Raw genomic sequence first — 23,610 nt, forward strand, 5'->3', positions numbered from 1 at the left:
CTCTAGCCTGTGGCTAAATCAGCATGCGGCTCTTAAAAGTCCGTAAAAACATCTGCACGTGTCAGGAAAGCAGCTACTTAGTTCTGGAGCTATTATAAGGGGAAGATGTTTGAGGGAAAAGGAAGTAATGTAATTATTTATGCTTTAGCATAAATTAACAGTCTAGGTAAAGCCCTCTGCCTCAGCTGAGGGAAAAGAGCTGGATCCAGTCCCACTGGATGAAACAAAGCTGCAGTAATTTGCTCATAACAAAAGTGCTATGGAAATTGCTCGTGTGAATATCTGAAAAATTCTGTAGGAGCCTTGCACAAATCTTCTAAAAACACTGTTGCAAAATTGGGATTGACTGGCCTAGGGTATGGCCATACAGGTTAATCCTTGGGTGATAGCATCACCATGGCCATACCAACCCGCTGCCAGGTCTCCCTGTCTCCCACTGTGTGCTGGAGGGGCACCAGCATGGCAATGCCCCAGGTTGACCTTTGGCACCTCCCCTGCCTGCCCCCCCGCCCCCCCGTAGCACTGCCATGTGCAAGGCGATGGGGGCCGCATCCTGCTCTGCTGGCCCGTGCCTTTTCCACCTGTCCCCAGCTCCGGATTTAGCCACTTCTCAGTTGAATCGGGGAAGGATTTAATGCTGTAAGTGCTTAGGTTCTCCCCTTGGTTTTAATGTCACAGGTTTCTCTGGCTGACGAAGTGCTATGTCACAGCAAATTTGCTTCTTTGTCATAGTTTCCAAGGCACCTATGAATGTGTTGCTTCTATGAATGTGTGAAGCTTCTGCAAACGTCTTTTAGATCATGACATTAATTGGCAAAAGGCACAAATTTGAGCATGAGCCTCTTTTGTCAATTACTTTTTTCTAAGCAATTTGAGGTTTGTTTCTGGACTTTTTTTCATCTCTTCTAGGAAATATATGATTAAACGTCTGTTATATAGTCAATGCAATGAAGCTTCTCTCATCTGTTAGGCAGAAACATAATCTGAACTCAGCTGGAGGAAAAATTGGAGCAATTATCTAGGGGGAAGGGGAAAGGAAACAGGTTTTGCTTGTAGACAGCTTTATAACATCTGTATCTCAGTCTTTCTGTTTGTTTTGTTTTGTTTTCAATTCACTAAACGTCATAGGAAGCAAATTCTGGACACCACTGCAAAATCATTTTTCGTTGTATGAAGGAGGGAAGGCATTTTCCTCTAACTGTGTAACCCTCAAGCTGCTGCTTCCTTTTCTTCCTATTTGTAATGGAAATGCTCAGTTTCTAGCTCACTTCTAAAGATCTGCTGCAGGCTGAATCTCAGCATTTTCCAGTCAAAATTTGTTTTTGTGTGTGTCAAAGGGTGGGTTTTGTAGCCATGTTATATAATCAACTGAAAAAAATAGTAGTATATTGAAAGACCTTTTATTTCACTGGCACAGATACTGAACACTCACAAATATCAGACACATTTTAAATTACTGTAGCAACAAAAGCAATGAAGAGAAGATGGCAGGACCTGGCAAATCCTGCTGTTACCTCTCTGTGTGTGCCTGATCAAAATAAATGAGCCAAATGGAAAAATTATAAATAATGAAAATTCGAATCTCTGGTGAGGCTTCAGCTCCAAGAGAGCTTCTTCTAATTTTGCCACAAAATGTTTCCATCAATTTTAATATAAGATACATGTAGCATTTCTCTTACTTGAGGGATGGCAAAATCAAAACCTGACTGTCAGAGTGATTCCCTGAGGACACTCTAACAATATAGAGGCTTTGTCTGTGACAATAAAAAACAGTGGGTATTCTGTTTTCCCTAAGTTTCACGGTACTTGCTCCTTCCTGAGATTTTGGGACCATTTCAGTAAAAGACCATCTCAAGTAAACTGATAAGTCCTCGTTAGGAAAATTTAGGTGGAAAGCCTGTGTATAAATCCTGGTGTCTGAATTGCAGCAATTGGCCTTTGTGGTCGTACAAAACCGACCCCTAGTAGTTTTGAATTAGGAATCTACTTTGATGGGATTTTTGTGGGCAGATAACTTGGAAAGTAGCTCCACTGAAAGCTACTTTTTCCTCTGCTCCAGTATCTTCCGGTTTTGCTAAGAAACGTGTTTAGCAGCTAAATTGATTTTCTGTATTTAAGTGCTAGAAGTAAATGGCATTTTTTGGTTTGTGAAATAGACAGGAAAACATGACTTCAAGGAAATCTAGAATTATTACTTTCAATAAGAGACTAATTAACAAACTTCATGATAAAAGCCTAATAAAGTTTACAGCCTTAGTTTCCTAAGACAGTTTCTAATGAGGGAGGGTACAAGAGTACATTCTCTGTTAACATTGCTTAGATGAAATTTATGGCATGATCTACTTTTGATTTTTAATTACTTTAGTTCTACATTTAATTCTACTTGCATATAGGTTGATTTAATTTAGTGAAAATCTCAGGTAAGCTTTAGACAGAGTTGTAATTTTGCATAGCATTAGAGAAAAGAGAAACTTCAGAAATAAAAACTAACAAAATATGCTGCATGGCATATGGCAATACAGAATATTCGTTCAAGGGTGTCCTAAATTGCATGCCTGGTAAGCCCTAGCTGATAGTCAAACATTATTTGCCTAAAAATTATTTAATTGGTTTAAAAAATGTATGATTGGTCCTATATAAAATATTGGTCCTATATTAAATGTATAATTGGTCCTATATATGTATTGAACTGCAGCACTTACACATTTTATGTACAGGTTAGGCATGTGCTGGAATATGTTAATGCATCTACAGCTGGTTTGTAACTTCTGGAAATTGGACTCATCATTATGACAGAGATCACATGGATTATATACAAACTAACAGCAGTGCTTGCCACTGCCGGTTAAGGTGGCCAGTTTCCACTGGCTCCCTCTCTCCATCTGTCTCACATCCATACAGGTGTATCTGTTCACCGTCTTGTTAGACTGATACTCCTGCAAAAATTTGGCTTTAGTCTAAAGAATAATATTTTTTTAGTTCACTGTTAGTCACTAGTTAACTAATGCAGCAGGTAATACTTTGTGCCTGCTATCAGAGAAAGTAACTTGTCACTCAAAAGGTTGTTACTTTTTGGAACCTTCTGTCTTTGAGACATTTACCTTTGTGCGAACAAACTACTCCTGAGTTTCTCCTTTTTCTGCCTAACATAAATAGCTGAACAGTAATTAGAGCAGCAAGAAGACCAAAGACATTGGTCCTCTAGTGAGCATGTTAAACACTAGGCTAAAGATCCTGGATGAGAGTTTTAAGTACTGGACTGTTGGTTACAAGGGCACTTGCTTCATCTTCATCAAAGGATGGGCAGTCCTTTGAACTTCAGTGATTATTTAATTGTTTTTGTTTTTCTACCCTAAATGAAACACACCAAGTGAAATATTTTGCTCAACTTGAAACAAAAGCTTAATGTCAGCAGGAAAAACAAAATAAAAATAATAAATAAGTAAATATAGTTTAATTTAAAAAATATTTTTGTTATTTAAGTTCAAAGAAAGGAGTAACATAAAGGAGAAAAAGAATGACTGAAAATAAATTATTAATATGACTTTTTTACTGCATCTTAAAAAAACACATCCCTCTTAGGGCTTAGTTTCACAAACAGCTTAAACTGATTTTAAGCCTCATTGCTGCCAAAAGTCTTCCCACCTCTGCTTCTGCCCTCCCCTGTGTGTTTCTTTACCTGCTTCCCATGTGTTCGTGCAACATGCACATCAGCCAGGCAAGCTCAGCCCAGCCATTTCCCTACGTGGCCACACTCACTTCTGCGGATGGAAGGAAAATGGGGAATACCATTTTTCTTTTTGGCAGTATGATCCCAGAGCTGTTTAACCCAGTTGTGAAGCTATCGTTTGTCTCTCAATAAATGTCTTTTCTCTAGGGTGCTTTCCTGTCCTGAGAAATGACAGTTATAGTTCCAACATGATGCTGCATTTGTGTTTTATACAAACAATGCTTGGTTCATTGAAGCAAGCCTGGTCGATGGGCTTTACAGATGTCAGCATAAGCACCTCTGGAGTAGATCTTTATGAGAACTTTCCAGATCATCTGAGTTTAAATTTTTTTTAAAGGAATTCTTATAAAAACAATTTGTTTGTTTTCCATGAAACTTCTAGTTTGGTTTGGTTTTGTTTTGTGATTAGATTGTAAGTGTCACTGAAGGACTGCTAGGTATCTTGCTGGTTAGTTTCTCAACAATGAGCTTCAAAGCACAGTGGGACAAAAAACTTTAAAACAATATTTTAATAAGTAACATGAGTATTTCAAACTTCTAAAAAAGTTTACTTTTAGTCCAGATTGGGGCAGATAGTCTTATCAGCCTGACCCAAAGTGGTTTAACTATCCTGGCCCAATCAATTCTTCATTCACAAAATTCCTAGGTAGCCAGAGTAAGTTGCTGTAATTTTGCACTGACCTTTGTTTAACCTGCTCTGAGACTGCCTCTAAACACAGGTCTTCTGGTTGGAGATAGATGCGGAATGCAAACAAAAACAAAGCCTCTGGCACGCTTGAAATGGGAGATGACCATTCCTTTTTCTCTTACACCAATTCATAATAAAGGAGTTCTAGATGATCCACTCAGATGGCAAGATGATTAATCTAACCTATTTCCAAAGGCACAGTTTGTCATAATAGATAAAATCAGTTTTATGCTTAGACTAGATAAAGTCGGAAAAAGCTTTATTCCAAGAGTTGCTTTTGCTACAGAAGACTGCATTGAATAACCCAGAATACAAAACAGGGATATGAAATGAAACAAGTTTGAGTCCATGACTCTCCTTCAGTCTATCCATCCATAAAAATAAAGGGAAGAAATGTTGTCATAAATGTACATTAATCATTATCCTTTGTATTTCCATTAAAAAAATAAATGAAACATATGATGGTAGAATCTGTCTTCAATGTATCATGACTCTATGAAGAGAAGTTATTCACTTCACAACATGGAGTGATTAAAAAGTAAATAGGCCTCTCTCTTTAGAAGAGTATAATCTTTTAATTTGTCTAGAGACTCTAATCCAAGAAAATGTGTTCCACATCTACATGACAATGAAGAAAGTTTTCCTAGACTGAACAGGTACCAGCCATTTTATGCCTACATTTAAGATATTTTTTTTCCTCAGTTTCTGGGTTTGGTGTAAGAAGGAATTCAGGCTCAAAATCTAGAGTGAATTATGTGGCAATGATGTTACAGTTGTCAAGTGGAATTATTGCATTTTGTTTTTCTGATGGTTTTGTTTATTTGTGAGTATATACTAATTTTATGACCATCAATTCAAACCCATAAACAAAGCTGATACCTCTTCTTTACCTGTATGGCCACAACTGAAAAAAATTATTTTTTGAGTCATTGAGACCCTTTTGTAAATAGTAAAGCTGAAACTCAAATTCAGACCTCACTTTCCAAAGACCAGACTTTCTACAAGCTACTTTCTTCCATTTTGCATAGCCAGTAGAGGACTAGTGAATAAAAATTACTCAAGTTTTGATTAATTTGTCCCAGACAGTGCAGTCTTTAAAAGCAAGCCACCTCTAATTTAGGGTGTCTTATTTTACTTGTCATTTAGAGATTATTTGATGAAAAGATACGTGCATTTCCACTGGTGAACAAATCTGCCTCACCTATAAGGGATGATCTAAAGTTGCGGAAGGGGAGGATTAGATTAGATATCAGGAAGAATTACTTTACTGAGAGAGTGGTCAGGCACTGGAACAGCCTGCCCAGGGAGGAGGTGGAGTCAACATCCCTGGAGGTATTTAAGAAACGTGTAGACATGGCACTTCAGGGCATGCTCTAGTGCCCGAGATTGTTGGTTTGTGTCTGTTTGTGGGTGGGGGTGGTGTATTTTTTCTGTTTTTGTTTTGTTTGTTTGTTTTGGTTTTGTTGGTGTTTTGTTTTGCTTTTTTTTTGTGGTTGGACTCAATGATCTCAAAGGTCCCTTCCAACCATGAAGATTCTGTGATTCTGTGAATCTCAGAGGGAGAGTTTTGCTCCAGCAAGGAAAATTCTGCTGAGACACTAAAAAATGCTTTCATTCCAGTACATTAGTTGGGGAAGTTTTTGTGGGTATGAATCTAGCCCTTCTGACACCCTGTTTGCCTTTGAATTAACCAGAGAAGCTCCCCTGTAACCTTGAACCTCTAGCCATGTTGCAGTTTTGTGATTTCCCAAACATCTGCTGGGGATTTTGAAACCACCACATTCATTTTCTTATGACCTAAGCTGCAATTTAACTCAGGTCTCCGAAGATGAAAGTCAAGGAAGACTCTGCATAGAGCAGAACACTTTCCAAAAGCAGTTCTTAGCTTGTGGAGCTGGAAACAGCTGGCCAGCTCTCCCCTTTGGGTCAGGAGGACTTCTTGTTTCCAGCTCCCTGTCAGATATCTGAGGAGCCCCCATTTTTCTTTTTTTTCTACACCCACTCCCTGAGGCAAAGGCCAGCAGTTCCTACCCATCTGTCTGGAAAACCTGGAAAGAACCCTGAAATTATTATTTTTTTTTTCAGTAAACTGTCTGAGGTCTTCGGATATTACAGAAATAGAAATAAATTCCCCACAAAAGCAGCAGGACTAGAATGAGTCTTTGCTTGCTTGTTTGTCATAGAAAATGCCATAATTTTTGCTAAATTGTAACGAGGCCTCCTAGTCAGTTTTAGAACAGTTTTATGGCATGGAAGAGCAGTTTATAAAAATGATACCAACAAAACACAAAGCTTTAGGTTTGATGTAGTTCTGGACATGGATTTTTAAGGAACTTGTTGATGCCGAAACTAAGTGTATTGATGTCAGTGAAATTTTCTACAGAAAGGTGTCCCCAAATCCAGCATAAATTCTCAGGCAATGTATATCTCAGAATTAACGAGTCAACATTCATCTGGGATGGAGGAAGCCCAGATTTAAGTCTGCTCTCTGCATGATTCAGAGCCTCCCACAACCAAAGTGAGCGACGAAGTCTCCAGACTTTTCTAATGCAGCTCTCAGTCTCTTTTAATGAACTCCTTGGAAAGAGGGCTTGTTTTTAATGTGGAAAAATGTAGAACGTAAAACCTCAAATATTTTCACCAGACAGAACTCGCATTCCTTGGCCAGCCCCAGCTGGAAGTTATTGTCAAGGCTGCTGTTCATCAAAGGACTCAAGCAGAAGGCAGAGCCTTATTCTGGTATTTCTGTAGCACCTGTACAGCGGAGCCCTGCTCCATGCCTGTGGCTCTTTGGTCTGACATATGACTCCTCAGAAACATACAAGTAAATAATACTCCATGCTAATCTCACAAATAGTCCCTTTAGGGCCACAGCTAATATGGTGCACTTAAAGTTAGGCATGCGCTCAATTGTAAAGTTATTACTGAATCGGAGGCCTTGTAGGCTGAAAATTTGATTAAGGAGTATTTCAACTTTAGAAAAGCCCCCAGATTAAATGGGGATTTTTTTCATACAAAGCTCAGATATATCAAATAATTTTGGAATATTCTTTTAATAAGCTTGTGCAAGCTATAACATTGGAAAAGTCTTCAAATGAAGTTTATAAAAGAGTATACTTTTCAGATTTCAAAGAAAAAGAGAAGTCTGCAGTCAGTGTGCAAGAAATCCAAGGGATTTTTCCAAGCATTTTGTTTTTCTTAGTCTAGAGTTTTTTAAGTTAAGATTTAATTAATACTTTATTATTAGAACCAACCACAGCATTAAATGAAACAATGTTGACTTAACCTTCCTGTAACTCTGTTTCATGACAGTTACCCCAAAGATTAATAAGATCTGCTCGACAAAATGAATTTGTGATGTAAGTGGTGGTAGAAGTAACACTTTGAGTGGAAGCTACTCAAAAATTCTGTGAAGTGTTACCATAATTAAGTGCCAAAGTCAGCTCTGGTGTGAGCAGACCTCAGTATCGACACAGGAGTTGCACCCATGTGCAGGGGATGTGATCATTGCCCCTGACTGAGCCCATTTGGGATTCCCCGCTCTTTGGTGGAATTTCAATCCAGTAGTGAAACTAGAGTCGGAACAGGGAAAACTTGTGCACTGTACTGCTGAGTGAAAGCAGCTCTGCAGACTTTCACACCAAAGTACAGTGTATGACAGGAGGGTGTGATGCAGCTGGGATGGTGGGATGATTGATGAGAAGAGGGGAAATAGGAGGGACAGTGATGATTGACTCCCTGAATCACTGATTGACAGTGATTCTAGGCTCCCTGAGTGGTCAGTGGAGAGACATTGGCACTGCCAGAGGCTTTGGGAGAACTGCTCCATGGTCTGTCTCTCCTCTTGGACAATGAGCAATGTTTTTAAACTGAAAGAGGGTAGATTTAGATTAGATATTAGGAAGAAATGCTTTACCTTGAGGGTGGTGAGGCACTGGAACAGGCTGCCCAGAGAAGCTGTGGATGCTGCATCTCTGGAAGTGTTCAAGGCCAGGCTGGATGGGGGTTTGAGTAACCAAGTCTAGTGGGAGGTGTCCCTGCCCATGGCAGGGGTGTTGAAACTCAATGATCTTTAAGGTCCCTTCCGACTCTAACCATTCTATGATTCTATGATTCATGGACCATGGTGGGAAGCCAGACAGAGCAAACAGCTAACATAAGGAGATAAATAGGCACCTAAAACTGCATAGTAGAAGTACTTTCTACATTGTTATCTACTGTGTGCAGATCCCCTCAGCACTTTCTGTAACATATAACCCCTTCCAGAAACAAATATATTTTCTCTTTATAATCCTCATATCTTATTTAATAATTAAGCCTGTAAAATACACAATCAAGCTTTAATTTTATGAAGGTTTGAGAAGGATAATCCAAAACTTTAAGGAAAGATGGTCTTTGTAAACAAGTCCCTTCTTTGGCCAGAGGACACAATGTATTTCATGTAAGAAGTTATTTGTAAAATTGGCCCTGGTCCAAATTTAGGTATGTAAGCATTTGCTTAATCTTAATGAGCTCCATAATGCGCTTACAGGTAAATGCGTGTTTAAACATATTGTTGGAAGAAAAAAAAGAAGGCTGAGGCAGATCAAGGGGCTCATTGGACTGAAAAATAACCAAGGGAGAAATATAGTTACTTCTCACCTGTAACTGTTCCCCATGTTGTTCACCGCTAGCTTTTAATAGCCCAATGGAAAAGGTGACATGTCTCTAGGAGTAACGGGCCAGGGCTGAAAGCTTCTTTACATCTTAGCAAAGTGCAAATGGAAAACATACCTCTGAAATCACTCCTTTAATTTTTTCTTTATTTTAGATATGATCAAAACTTTTTGCCTTTTTCTCTCACTCTTTACCCATACATGTAAGCTATACATGCTACTGTTGGTGGGGAAGTACGTTTTTCTTGTCATACAGAATATTGACTTTTCACTGAAAAAATCAGTCTCCACCAGAAACAAAACATTTTCAGCTGAGAACCAAAACTTTCTAAAGTTTTGTTATTTTTTGACAAAAGTCAACATTATCCATAGAAAGCTAATATTCTTTGTGAGGATTTTTGCATTTTAAAGTTTTACTATTTATAGTTGTCCCAGTGGATTAGGAAAAACAGGGAGAAGGGGAATTGGAGTGGGGGCAGGGGGGAACCTCATGGGTTGAGATAAAGGCAGTTTAATAGAACAGTAATGAAAGATAAGAACAACAACAATGATAAAAGAATATTAAAAATAAAGTAATACAACACAAGTCACTCTCACATCTCACCGATGCCTGATGATCGGTCGCCCAACCCATTCCAAGCAGCGATTGCAGATTCCTGCCCCCCAGCCAATCCCCACTTATATACTGAGCATGAATTCTATGGTATAGAATATTCATTTGGTCAACTTGTCCTGCCTATGCTCCTTCTCAGCTTCTATGGGAGGCTGAAAAAGTCCTTGACTAATATAAACATTATTTACCAACAACTAGAACAATATTTGTTATCAACATTATTCTCATACTAAATCCAAAACAAAGCAGCTAACTAGAAAGAAAAATTAACTCTATCCCAGCTGAAACCAGGACAGTACTGTAGAAAACTACATAAGCACAGGTATTGTTTTCTATCTGATTCATTGCTGAGGCAAAGTGGTAATAATAAAGACAGTCAATACACATGACTTGGTAATGTTACTTGGATCTTTGATAATTTGAATCTTTCAGGAACCACTATATGGACAATGAAAATAATAAATAATATTTTCAAATATTAAATTCAGCAAATCAAACATTAGAAATCATTATGAAAGTAATCAAGATGAAGTAGAGAACATATCATGCCACTGTATGACTTCATAGTTCGTTTGCATCTTGGCTACTTAGTACAGTTCTGTTCCCCATATCAAAAAGATGATAGACTTGGCAAAGTTTCAGAGAAGAAAAACAAGAATGATTGAAGGTACGGTACAGCTTTCATACACAGAAAAACTGAATCAACATACAAGGAAAAACTGAATCACTGAAGACCCTTCAATGTAGAAAAGAATCCTACTAGAGGAAAAAACAGTGATCTATAAAAGCACAAGCAGCATGGAGATGTCCTTTCCAGTAAAAGAACTCGGGATCATTAACTGCAGCTGGAAGGAGACAGGTTCAAATCCCTCTAAAGGAGGCAGTTGTTCACTTGACTGTGAGTTAAGCTGTGGTGCTCATTGGTGTAGGATGGTGTGGATACTTAAAGTTTGCAGGGCTTGAAGGAGAGACTAAATAAATCCACAGAAGATAACTCTTCTGAGGATCAGTAACGATGTAGAAATTGTGTCTGGTTCAAGAAGACTCTGAGCTGCAAATGATTGGAGGATGAGAAAATATTCATGGGAATCATCATATATGTTGGGATTTCTTCCTAAAATGCTTTACTAGCAGCTGCTGGCAACTAGCAGCAGTGAGAGACAGGATACTGCACTAGATGGACGGTCTGATCCAGTACTAGTGCTCTTACATGCATTAGTATTCACTGCAGTCCTATACACAGCTTGAAACTGATTTGTTAAGCACCTCCTGAAGAGCCTTCACTTCTCGCTGGTGTCCGCAATAACTGACATCACTCAGTACTCACAGGACCAGGCTTTTCTCACTTGAGTTAGAAATACCTGATGAGTATCTATTTGCAAGTCCTACCTCCTACAAACAAGACTTGTTCCAGTATTTCACAAATTCCAAGACAGGGAAAGGAAAATAATACATGGATTATACACAGAAAGGAGCAAAAAGTGCCAAACCCAACATTTTAGAAATTACAATTTTTAAATTCAAAGAAGGGAAAGGAAAATGTCAAAAAGGTTTTGCTAATCGTAATGGTTTGCTTTGTAGGTAAATGCATCCCGCCAAGAAACCAAGCTGATGGAAGAATGTGACCAGCTCATTGAAATAATCCAGCAAAGACGACAGATAATTGGAACCAAAATCAAGGAAGGAAAGGTAAAAGCTTTTCCTCTTTAGGTTACAAGGTGGTCAATGATGCTTCCTCATGCTTATGGCTTTTTGACCTCAGGTACTATTAATACAAATTCATAAAAGTTCTTATATAGTCCTGGGCTACTGCTACTTTCATGTAAAGAGAAATGAAATCTATCGAGATTAGCATGCTGGATCTCAACAGTCTATTTGGCATTTCTCTCACTACATGTGATTATGATTTTTAAGGATAAACACAGAAATTTTGTCACCATCAGTAAATGATAATAAAATGATGACTAATTCATGATTCCTTCACTGTGTTTTATGTCTGACAATGTTTCCCCTAAAGTTTTCACTTTCATATAGTGTCACAACGTTCGGTATCATGGCTGGCAACTAACTACATTAATATTTTAGTCTAGATACATTAATTATCTATTAAAATACTATCACATAAAGAATTTGTTTCAGTCGTCATTCTTGAGAACTGGAAGTCTAACTTATTTACAAAAGAATATTCAAAAGAGTGCAGGAAGTGAAATGAAATGTGCATTTCTAATTATTGAGGTAGAATGATTATTAGTGGCAAACACTGAGCAGGAAAAATCTCTGATATTCAAGTTTCGACATATTTTGCTAGCTACCTGTTAACTCAGAAACACATTAGAGTTGAATTAATGTTCTTATTTTCTAGGTACATGGTGTTTACTCTTTAACTGCTAAACTAACTAAGTCAAATATAAACTCTTCTTGTGTGGGAAAAGCTCAGGAAAGGAATAAAGTCAAGAGCAGGTTAAATGGTTCATGCAGCTGTCAAGACATTCCAATTAACTTGAAATAAAAAGCCTGCAGGCAAGGGCTGACTTAAACATGTTTGAAACCACAGGTCCTGTACGTTGTGTGACAGAACCTGAATTTCCTCATACTGTTAACAAACAATAATTCCCTTCAAAATGGAAAAGATGGCCTTCTGCATTATTGTTTCAACTCTGCTTCTCTATGCAGTGAGACCAGCTGCGCTTCCAATGAAGTAGAAAACTTTCCATTCATTTGGATTTCAGTATATCTGAAATTCAACTCAGCAACTTCATAGCTTGTGCCCTAATTGCTGAGATTGGGAACGTTATCTTGATTGAAAATTTGGATATTTCTGCCAATCCACTCATTTTGCATGCAACTGGGTTCTAATGCCTTTCTAAACTCCAGAATTGTTTCATGTCCTTCCTATTTCTTACTCCTGTTCAAACTATGATCCTGATGTAATAACAATGGGAAGGACTCCCAGACCTTTCAGGAACTAAAAGTTTTGTTAGCCAACACTGTCTTTAAATGGAGGATTGACTGTGCCCCTCCCTAACCTTTCAGCTAATGATTACAGTCACATCTACTGTGTTTATCTCCAGCACATATGTTTGCAGTAATAATAATCAGCTCTGCAGCACTACTGTGCTTTTGTGTGGTTAAAAATATCCAACAAGAAAACACCGTTTGACTAAAAGCACATAATGAAAAGGGCAGGCATGTATTGTTAGTCGAACTGAACAGTCTTTTTCTGTGAAGTTTTATTTTCAGATTATTTTTAATGAAACACCTCAGTAATAGGAAAAAAGTAGTTAACCTATAAGATGCCTTTAACACAGATCTCATCATTCAGGGAAATGGTTATCTAAATAACCCTTAGTTATCATGTAAGCAGAAAGTACCAGGAAATGACGTTTCTTCTGTTGGAAAATAGGCCAGCTGTGCTTGTTTTGGCTCTCCCCTGTTGTTTTACATGTGGAAAATATTGAGGTAGAGAGGCTGTGCCTGTCCCCTTATTAAAAATGTTACGTGGCTGGTGGAAAGAGCTCACCATCAAGCTAGTGTGAAAAAAGCTCTTGTCAGTGAAGCCATTCATCTTAACTCCCTCTTTGCATTCCAGCTTTGCCTGGGAAGTGCAAATGCAATCATGATTTGTGACCTTAGAGATGTGACTACTTTCTTATGTTTCCACTCAAGGTGGTGAGGTTGAGAAAACTGGCTCAGCAGATTGCGAACTGCAAACAGTGCATTGAGCGCTCGACATCCCTCATCTCTCAGGCTGAACAGTCACTGAAGGAGAATGATCACGCTCGCTTCCTGCAAACTGCTAAAAATATCACTGAAAGGTAAAGAAGACATCCCTCTCAATAAACAGAAAAAACTCAGTTTAAGGCAGATGGGTTGTCAGAGTTGCCATGTTGTCTTCTCCCACCACAAATGTGGTCAAAGAGAGGAGGGCGAATTGACATATTCCTCCAAAACACTACTTTGTCCTGTACCAGAGTGGGAAGGCTCTTACTGTAATGCTAAACTAAAACATCCCTTTGAAAAGAGGAGCAGTTGCAAAAGGATGTGAAATAAGAGTTAGAACAGTAATAACACACACAAATGAAGGAGGTAGCATGGTTGCCAAGCAGATGTCTGGTGCTAAACACACTAAAAAAAGCAACTTTTAGAGGCTGAAATTCCTACTCCTTGAAAAATTCTGAGACTGAGAAAGAAATCAGGCAGCCGAAATTTGGAATGATCTTAATGGATTCATGTTCTTCACAAAATAGCAAGCAGCAAGGTAATGAAATGTGTAATTTTCGGAACCTGCAATATGCATCTCTGAGGCAGCTCACTCGAAGAGTTGACATTCAACAGCCTGGATGTCTGAAAGTTATGGCAGCTGCTGTGTTGGGTCCCTGGGTGCAGGGAATTTCTACTGCTTCTGGGATCTTAGCTCCATTTCAGTGTGCCAGACATATCAAGGGCCCAAAGACAAGGGAGCAAGTCTTTCTAGGAAACTGTGCTGTCAGAAAATTTGGTCTCATTTTGAGCACAACACTGTGAATGCTGAAACATTCCCACTGAATTTCAGCAGTATTTTCTAATGAAAAAAATGTTCCATTGGAATTATCAGCTATTTAGACATCAGTCAAAGAAACAAAAAAACCCAAGAACATATCTGGACAATGAAAAGGAAAATTATTTAAAAGTACAGTCATTTATTCAGCTATTTTTTTATCTCTGGGTTCACATTATATCTTCACATTGTCCAACCAATTTTCACCTAATCCAAAGTAAGACATTCCTTCATTTTATTATTTTTTTTTTTAAGTCTGTCACTTACTCTGGAGTGCTGTATACAGATTCTCTGAATATCAGGCTTCACCAAAGATATTTAATCAATTTATAAATAAGCCAGCAATACTGGGTTGCTTGTTACAGGTTCAGAGAATTGACAGTCTGTTGAGCAAGGCAAGGCAAGGCAAGGCAATGGATTATGTTTGATTTGTCAGACTCAGAGCCTGGTTTGTATTCTGTCATCAAGCTATATTGTGGCACCTTTTTTTCCCAGCTGAAACTGATAGTAAAACTACCACAAGTATCATGAGCAAAAAGCTGAAGGTGAGGGTCTGGCCTTTTTTCAGTATTTGGTGGAACAAGCAGTAGGGCAGAAACCTGTGGGGACGCAAAGCTCTTTGACTGACTACCAGAGAACATTCAGAGAAGCTCCATTTTCACCTTGTAAACATGAACAATTGCATCATAAATACAGTCACAGGAGAGACACTCGGAGAGCAGAAATGAGACCAGCTGACATATGTGCCCAATCAAATCTAATACCTAGCTATCACAGGTTGCCATCTGTAATGAGATGGCTGTGAACGCCCTGAAAATCAGAGAATCATTTCAAGCAGTGAATAAAACTGAGGGGAAAAAACACCAAGTGCTTGCAGACAAATTGCAAGTGGAAAAAGAGACTAAATCTGATTAATAAATTATTCCCCACTAGTAACTCTCTTAATTCTCATGTGGTGAGCAATATTTTGTTTGCTTCTAGACTGCTCATGTAACAGTCTCACCAGGGCCTTGAGCTCCAGCAGCTGAAACAGTCTCCTGAAATTATGGTTATTGCATTTCTTCATGCACATATTTCAAAGTAATTGCAGTATGATATTCTCTGTTGTAAGCACAACAGGTAACTATGTATAGCAAAGACATCACACACACTATGATGATTTAGGTCGTGCATTATTTACAGTGGGTGAAATGCATTTATCCTAGAAAAACCCTTTCCAACCAAGTACAGTGTCAGATAGAGGAGGCAGAAGTACAAGAGGAAATTCAGTCCTCTGAACTTAATATGGTGACATGGTGTTGAGCCTGCGAACTGCTAAGCTCACTGAAAACTGACTTTAACACACGTACTCACTGTGCATCCTTTGCATAGCCCCAAACAAAGTCCAAATGGCCTGGTGATATGGTCTTCTTCACAATAAATATGTGCTGTATGGAGGTATTCAAAGAAGCTCTTCATCTTGGATACCTGCTTGCTGGTTTCTTACAAAAGCCATTGTTAATTTTGTAGAGATGTTTGCCGTAACCAGGCCCTACAAGAAATGCATGTCTTTTTTTCCTACTAGAAAAAAAAACATAGTGTAACTGCAGATGAACTACTGGGAGGTGTGGGGGAGAAAAAAAGAAGTGAAAGAGCTCAGGGAATTTTTCCCTCTCAGTACATGAGGCAAAAGGCGCTTCAATTACCCTCTCTAAAAAAAGCATCTGTGCTAGGATCTACTTTAAACTAAATTCTACAAGCACAGTTGCAAGAGAAACAGTGGTGAAAACTATAACATGAATTATTGACTAGGAAACCTCCTCAGCTCAGCTTTTGAAAACTATGCTGAAGACAATGAGACGTGCAACTCAGTTTTTTTACTTTCCTAACTGTATTTTCTGAAAATACTAGACAAGAAATACATGAAAACGTAGGTTTTAGTAAGCATTTGGCCTGGAGTCATTTGAGTCACGTCTACAGAGAAATACTCTAATTGGGGAAACTGTTAATTGAAGCAATCAAAATATTTTGATCTGACGTGTCATGAATGACACATAACTGACATACCTCGGGCGCAAGGTTGTGTGTTTGCCTCTAAACTCAAACAATTAACAAATGAAGTTTAGTAACCCTTTTGCTTAAACAGACCAAACTTTCTGTAAACATATCCGGTATCCGGCTCTCCAGTAACATATATTTTGAGATATCAAGCTGAAGAATCTGAAAGATACATCCTGATGGCAGTTTTCTTGTGAGAGATCATCTCTATATTAGTACCCCTGGAGAGACAAAAAGTGGATGTAGCTCCTGAAATGAGGTAGACAAGGAAACTTTTCACTTTTGGAGGAAATGTAAGTATGCACACATGCTTTGCGGGGGAAAGCCTTTCAAAATAAACTGTGCCAACATCTGTTTGTTTTATCTCCCCCCTGTGCTTTTTGAAGTTAACAGCAGTGTGCTGTGCTGAACAGCTGAGGAGGTGTGGGGATCTGCACCAAGCCTTTGGGACAAGAGTGCCAAGGAATGCCTGGAGCAAGAAACTGCTTGGGAAAACAAGGGTTGGGAGAGATGCAGTGTCTGTCAGCATTGCTTAAAACACAGATAAATACGGTGCTATTGCTACTTTTGTTTAATGAGTGACTAGAAAGAACAATTCCAACTATTGTGTTGCTTAACCAATATTTTGTTAAAAAATTATCTGACACTGCATGTCAGGCAAAAGCTAAGAAATAAGAGATTTTTATTGGTGACTACTCTCGAAAACAAAAGTGGCATGAGAAGCTCTTAACTTAAACCATATAAATAAAACCATGTAGAAGTTTTTGTCAAGCTTTTTGAGAAGTGATAACAATCATAATGATCAGCTCCTACCTTAATGTAAAAGTTATTGTCTCGCGTGCTAAAAGACTTTTTCTTTTCATTATAGGGTTTCCATGGCAACTGCATCCTCCCAGGTTCTAATTCCTGAAATTAATCTCAACGATACTTTCGATACTTTCGCACTTGATTTTACCAGGGAGAAGAAATTGTTGGAATGCCTTGATTACCTTACAGGTAATTTTTTTCTCAATGTGCTACTATTATACGTTCCTTGTAAAACAGTAGCAATAGAATTTTCTTCATTCTTCTTTGTGGTCAGTTAACTTTGGCTGACTGCCAGGTGCCCACCAAGCCACTCTCTCAGTCCATCTCCTCAGCAAGACAGAGAGAGAAAATATGATAAAAAGCTTGTCATTTGAGATAAGGACAGGGAGATCACTCAAGAATTACTGCTACAGGCAAAACAGACTTAACTTGGGAAAGATTAATGTAATTTATTGCAAAATAATTGTAAGAGTAGGATAATAAGAAATAAAAACAAAACTAAAAACACTTTCCCTCACCCCATCCTTCTTCTCAGGCTCAACTTCACTCCCAACTTTTCTACCTTCTCCCCATGCACGGTGCAGGGGGATGGGGGAGTTGTGGTTAGTTCATCATACATCATCTCTGCTGCTCTTTCTTCCTCATGCTCTTCCTCTGCTCTGACATAGGCTTCCTCCCACAAGATACAGTTCTTCACAAACTTCCCAACAGGAGTCCTTCCCACAGGCTGCAGTTCTCCAAGAACTGTTCCAGCACAGGTCCTTTCCATGGGGTACAGACCTTCAGGAATGGATTGCTCCATTGTGGGTCCCTCATGGACCATGGTTCCTGCCAGAAAACTTGCTCCTGCATGGGCTCCTCTCTGCAGGCTGCAGCTTTCTTCAGGGCATATCTACCTGCTTCATTGTGGGTCCTCAACAGGCTGCAGTGAGGATATCTGCTCCACTGTAGTCCTCCATGGGCTGCAGGGGGACAACCTGTGTCTCCATGTTCTCCACAAGCTGCAGGGAAATAAATCTCTGCTCCAGTGCCTGCAGCACCTCCTCCCCCTCCTTCTTCACTGACCTTGGTGTCTGCAGGGCTGTTTCTCTCACATTGTCTCCCTCCTCTCTCTCCCAGCTGCTGCACAGCCTTTTTTACCCTTTCTTAAATATGTTATCAAAGAGGCACTACCAGCATCAGTGATGGGCTCAGCTTTGGGCAGCAGCGGGTCTGTCTTAGAACTGACTGTGTCCAACGTGGGGTCAGCTCTTGCTCTTTTCTTACAGAAGTCACCCCTGCAGCCCAACTGCTACCATATAAACCCGATACACTCTCCCTCTTAATCCTGAATATATTACCTCCAGCAGGCCCAGAATGACCCAGGAAGCATTAGGTACTACAGACCACAACTGGGGTGCATTTCCTACCTCATCTCCTTGCATTCCACCTCACCAGGGTGTGGACAAGTGGGAGTGAGAAATGGTTAAACACCACTGCAGCAGAGTGAAATGAGAGAACAGCTGGAGCTCAGTCTGGAGCCGCCAGAGGAGGGAGAACAGGGACCAAATCCCATTTCCTGGGGGATGGATGCTCCACATGTTACCCTGTCCCTTGGGCTGCCTCCTTGCTGCGACAGATTGCAGCCTGGCAGATTTCCCATGAGCAACCAGAAGCTGTTCAAGCAATCAACATCAAGGACTCAGCAACGAGAGATGTTTTCTCATGCCGGTGACACTGTGTATTTCCCCCCGTCACAGAGCTGGAGGACCTCGCTGTGTCTGGGACTAGAGAGCACACAGTATGCTCTGTGCCAGGGTGTGAGGTGGGTTCTCCACAGAGCACAGCCCCAGCTCGCTTAACTGAGACCCTTGGCCTGAAGAAGCCTGCAGGATTAGACTTGGAGAAGGCCTGAGTAATGTGCAATCTCAGAGTATATAATGACTCACAAAGAGAAACAAATTACTGTAATTTAGGGTGTTTTGATTTCAATGCCAGAATTAGAACAATTCATTCCAGTTCAATTGAAAACAGAAGAGACACAGGGTAGGTTTTCATTTTGCAGGGTCTTTAAGCATCTGCTGTTAATGGCAAGAATTTGCAATGAAAGGCAGAAAACACTATTAGAAAAGCACTTGGAAACACTTCCTGGGCCCATTCTCTTAGCCTGGTTTACAGGAGATATACCCATGTTATTTCAGAAGAATGTGAGAGCACAGAGTCTCCTCATTGCCAATCATTGGATCTTTTCCATGCAGAGGGCTGGCTTCTGGCTTTTCTTCAGAGGAAAGGCTGAGAGAGCTGGGGTCGTTCAGCCTGGAGAAGGCTCCAGGAAGACCTTATTGTGGCCTTTCAATACTTCAAGGGGGCTTATAAGAAAGATGGGTACAGACTTTTTAGTAGGGCCTGTTGTAATATGAAAAGGGGCAATTGTCTTAAACTGAAAGAGACTAGGTTCAGATTAGATATAAGGAAGAAAATTTTTACAGTGAGGGTGGTGAAAGACTGGAACAGGTTGCCCAGAGAGGTGGCAGATGCCCCATCCCTGGAAACATTCAAGGTCAGGCTGGATGGGGCTCTGAGCAACCTGATCTAGTTGAAAATGTCCCTGCTTATTGCAGAGCAGTTGAACTAGATGATCTTTAAAGGTCCCTTCCAACCTAAATTGTTCTATCATTCTATGAATAAGTGAACAGATTGCTACTGGAAAGAGCAAGGCTGTCTGCATGCACAGGACAGCACCACCATTGTCTTCTAGAGCTGTGGGGTTCTTGCCATATCTGAAAGAGAGCTTTTATCTGTTTGGGTTTTTTTTTTATTTCTATATCACTGTATGACTGGGAATACAATCAGTGTACAAAATATACTTGAGTAAATAATACACAGTAATAATGTGGTGAGAGTAATTTAAACTTCTTATACAGTATCAGTATCCTTATGGTACTCTCCCCAAAGTCTGCTGTAATTTTGCCACCATGTTGAGTATTCCCCCAAAAATTATAAAAAGTCAAGGAAATGAAAGGAAGGATTAGGAAAAAGCCAAGCTTATTTGCCTTAACCTAGGAATCTAACTGTAAAATAATCAGCCTCAGCTTCCTTTATAGTCAAAGAAGAGGAATAACCACCTCATTTTAAGGCATGTATATTAGTCAGTTGACTCCACTCTGGAGGTGCCTATTTCTCTCCAGCTGGCTCCAAACAGAGGCTAGAGAGACTCATTCAAATATAGACAATTGTGGTTTACATCTTTAAAATTATAAGAAGTGAACTTCATCTAGCAGTCTGTTCCTGCACCCCTCATGTCTTCTCCCCTTTGCACATCCAGTGTCGATAGTACCAGCCTAAATGCTTTGCACTGCGGAAAATGAATGTTGTATCTGTACCAAAACAAAGGGTAGTTTTGCTACAGGGTGCAATGCCACCAAGATCCATTCTGCAGTCCATCATGCTGGCTGTGCCATTTACACAGCTCATTCTTCCTACCTCATCCACAGTCTTGAAAAAAATGCTCACAATGCAGTCTAAGGGAACTTGCAAATGTATCAAGCAGTTCAGCTGGGTTTTCCTAATTAACTGTTTCTATCCTTGCCCTTGATGCCCAGTGAGGAACAATTTTAGCTGGCTCTGTCTTTGCACAATTTTTCTTCACATTAATAAATAGCATATGGCTGCAATGGCAAAATCCAAAACACATGTCTAAATTATCTGAGCATAAAAGACAACCTATGCAGACAGTTAAAATATGTTTATGTAAATATATGTAATATATATGTGTATATGTATAGTCCCAAGAGTCAAATGCACTTGATTATTCACTATTGTTGTTCAGAAACTCTAAAGGAGATTTATTTTATTTTACCACTTTCAGATTGACGAATGGAATCTTCATAGATCTTTAACTGAAAACTCTGTGGCAGAGTGAATTGGGCTTTGCTTTTATCATGTTTCATTCACAGTTAAGTAAAATAAAGACCATTTGTAAGTCCTAGTGGTACATCTGTGTTGTGAATCAAGTGAAGAATCCTATATTATATCAATTGTCCATATTGCTTCTGAACAAAATGTTAAAGCCTGAATTCCAGCTTCATTCTGTCTGCTGTCAGTTGCCTTCAAAGCAATTGACTTTGGTTGTCTTCTGGGGATTTTCTTCTCCTTTGGTTTTTCCCAGCATACTATTTGTCAGGTCTTCATTGTCCGTTGCCCCAGTTTTCTATGTGGCACATCATCTTTCTTTCTTCCTAGGCTATTTCTTTCCCAAATATAAATTTAACTAGTTTGTGCTTATCATGTACACAGCTGTCTGTCCAAAGCTTCTGCTATCCAAATGAAAATCTCTGATAGCTCTCTGAAAGTTGCCAGACAGACATTGAGATGTCAAGCTGAGTATAGTAAAACAATACCCTTAATCTTCTTCTGACTGTTCTATCCTCTGTATATATAGCCTTGACGTCTTTTGAAAGCTTTCTTATCTTGCCAGTTGCTCAAGCTCTTCATCTGGAACTCATATTTGTCTAAACATGTATTTAGATAGATCCAGGCAATGCATATGACTTGCAAACTCTCTGCAGAATATTGCTAACATAAGGACTTTTTTTATCCATTGTGAGTCAAAAATACTTGTTTTGTGTCTTAATACTTTGAAATCAATTGCAGGAACATCTATTCTTTGACCTTGCAATTTGCCTTGCTTCAGAAATCGCATCTGAAACAATGATACATTTTCTTCATCCATCACTTTAGCTATGACTGTACTAAGAAATATGCATTGCCTGGCATATACCAGCACATTTTTCACACGAAAACAACTTTATTCTGGAAACCCTTCACTACTTGTCTCTCCTCTTAACTCTTTCAGTAGTAAAAGATCAAAAGCTACCTCCAGCCAGCTCAGTCTCAAGCTTCGGGTGTAAAAACTGAGGGAAGTTTAGAGCAGATTCCTCGACTCCTTCATGTTTATACCAGCAATATCAATATTTCTAGCACCATTAAGTCAAGGAGGCGGCTTGAGTCTTTGTTTTTCATTCATATCAAAATCAGTAAGGAACCCTTAAAAAGTCAATCACCCCATGCCAGGGAGGTGGAGACCGAGTGAAAAAAGAAAGTTGATGTGTTTTCAGTCAGTGTCTGTGACCTTGACCTGAAAGGATTTAGAAATAGTCTCAATAGTCTCCCAGAGACACTGCATTCATGCTGGGATTCACCAATGAGAGATGGCAGTTTCCCTAAACTGCCTCTCAAGGTTTATCAATGATGTAAGTGCTTTCAGTCTGCTTCAGAGCAAATGCCACACAGATGACATTGAACAGAAGGTGGGTTAGACTAACCTGGGTGAAAGGGAGCAGGTATACTCACAAGGTTAGTTACTTCTGGGAGCAAATTTAAGAAACTGCTTTTCTAGTATTAGTTATTGCCTTTCAGGCACTTCAGTTGTGGTTCCTACTATTTAAGTGGGCCTGCTCAGTTTTGAGTTGAAGTCACACAAATGAACTAAAACAGCCATCAGCAATGATTTTCACTCTTGTCAGAGTGTGGATTCATGAATGCAGGTGGATGAAAGTCAATGCGACTGAAGCAGTTACCACTCCCAGAGGTTTGTGATGGTCCTCTATTGAGATTGCCACCCCATGACCAAGGAGAGCTATAGATGTTAGGAAGCAATTCCTTAAATACTGCAGCTTTTGTTGTGCTTTGCTAAGTCTGATTCCTGGTTCCCTCACTGCTCCAGGCTGTAAATTTGGGATTTTCAAGAGCTGCTCCGAATTTTTTTCAGCTCTCCCTGACATTGGGTAGCACTTTGTAGACAGGAGGCTGCCAATAGCTGAGGGCATTAACATCATCAGCTGTCTAAGGTAACTCTTGTTACTGTTGCGAGGCAGTGCTCTATCCTCACCCTGAATTGGACTGGAAGGGCTCATGGGCAATCACTCCTTCTCCACGGGGAAACAGGGCCAAAGGGTGGATATGAGGCTTTGTGTCTTCCACTGCTGTTCTGGAAGCACGCTGAGCTTCCCCTTCCCGAGCAGCGGTGGAGCACACCTGAATGAAGGCCCCATGGGGGAAGGTGTTGGTGCAGCCCTGAGATCGCTCTGTTGAGCTTTCCCTGTGGCATCTGAGCTCTGTAGCTGTACTAATAAATTTGATAAGCAAATCACACACTATCAAATGTAATAATGAAGATAAATTATTAAAGCCAATCTTTTTAATTGCATTATGGACTTACACTCTCCAAAGGAGTTTGTGCTGTAGAATGATGAATTTGGCAGTCAGATTTCTACATTATTTTGAAAGTCATAGCAAGCCATTTGCATGCAGACTTAGAATCATAGAATAGAATCATAGAATTGTCTAGGTTGGAAGGGACCTTTCAGATCATCGAGTCCAACCATCGACCTAACACTGACAAAGACCATCACTAGACAATGTCACAAACTTCCCTGTCTGTCTGCAGAAGAAGAGGGTAAATTTTGTTTTATTCTGAGTGGTTTATGAAATGAGTGTTGCTGAAGAGCTGAGTTTCATGCAGTATGGTCTTAGGTGGGTGTGGGTTAATCATAAGAGCAAGAG

General features: G+C 39.6%; 1 protein-coding gene across 4 annotated transcripts in view; it reads left to right on the forward strand.

The window, feature by feature from the left end:
- The window catches only part of MID1 (midline 1), a 184,288-nt gene that overhangs the window by 142,038 nt on the left and 18,640 nt on the right, over positions 1-23,610 (forward strand). For all 4 annotated transcript variants that reach the window (XM_074157333.1, XM_074157086.1, XM_074157168.1 and 1 more), the window contains 3 exons: positions 11,268-11,375; positions 13,353-13,501; positions 17,129-17,256. In XM_074157333.1, coding sequence (XP_074013434.1) covers positions 11,268-11,375; positions 13,353-13,501; positions 17,129-17,256 — 385 coding nt within the window. The remainder of the gene's footprint in view (positions 1-11,267; positions 11,376-13,352; positions 13,502-17,128; positions 17,257-23,610) is intronic.

This window comes from Numenius arquata, chromosome 1, assembly GCF_964106895.1.
Source record: "Numenius arquata chromosome 1, bNumArq3.hap1.1, whole genome shotgun sequence".
Lineage (NCBI taxonomy): Eukaryota > Metazoa > Chordata > Aves > Charadriiformes > Scolopacidae > Numenius > Numenius arquata.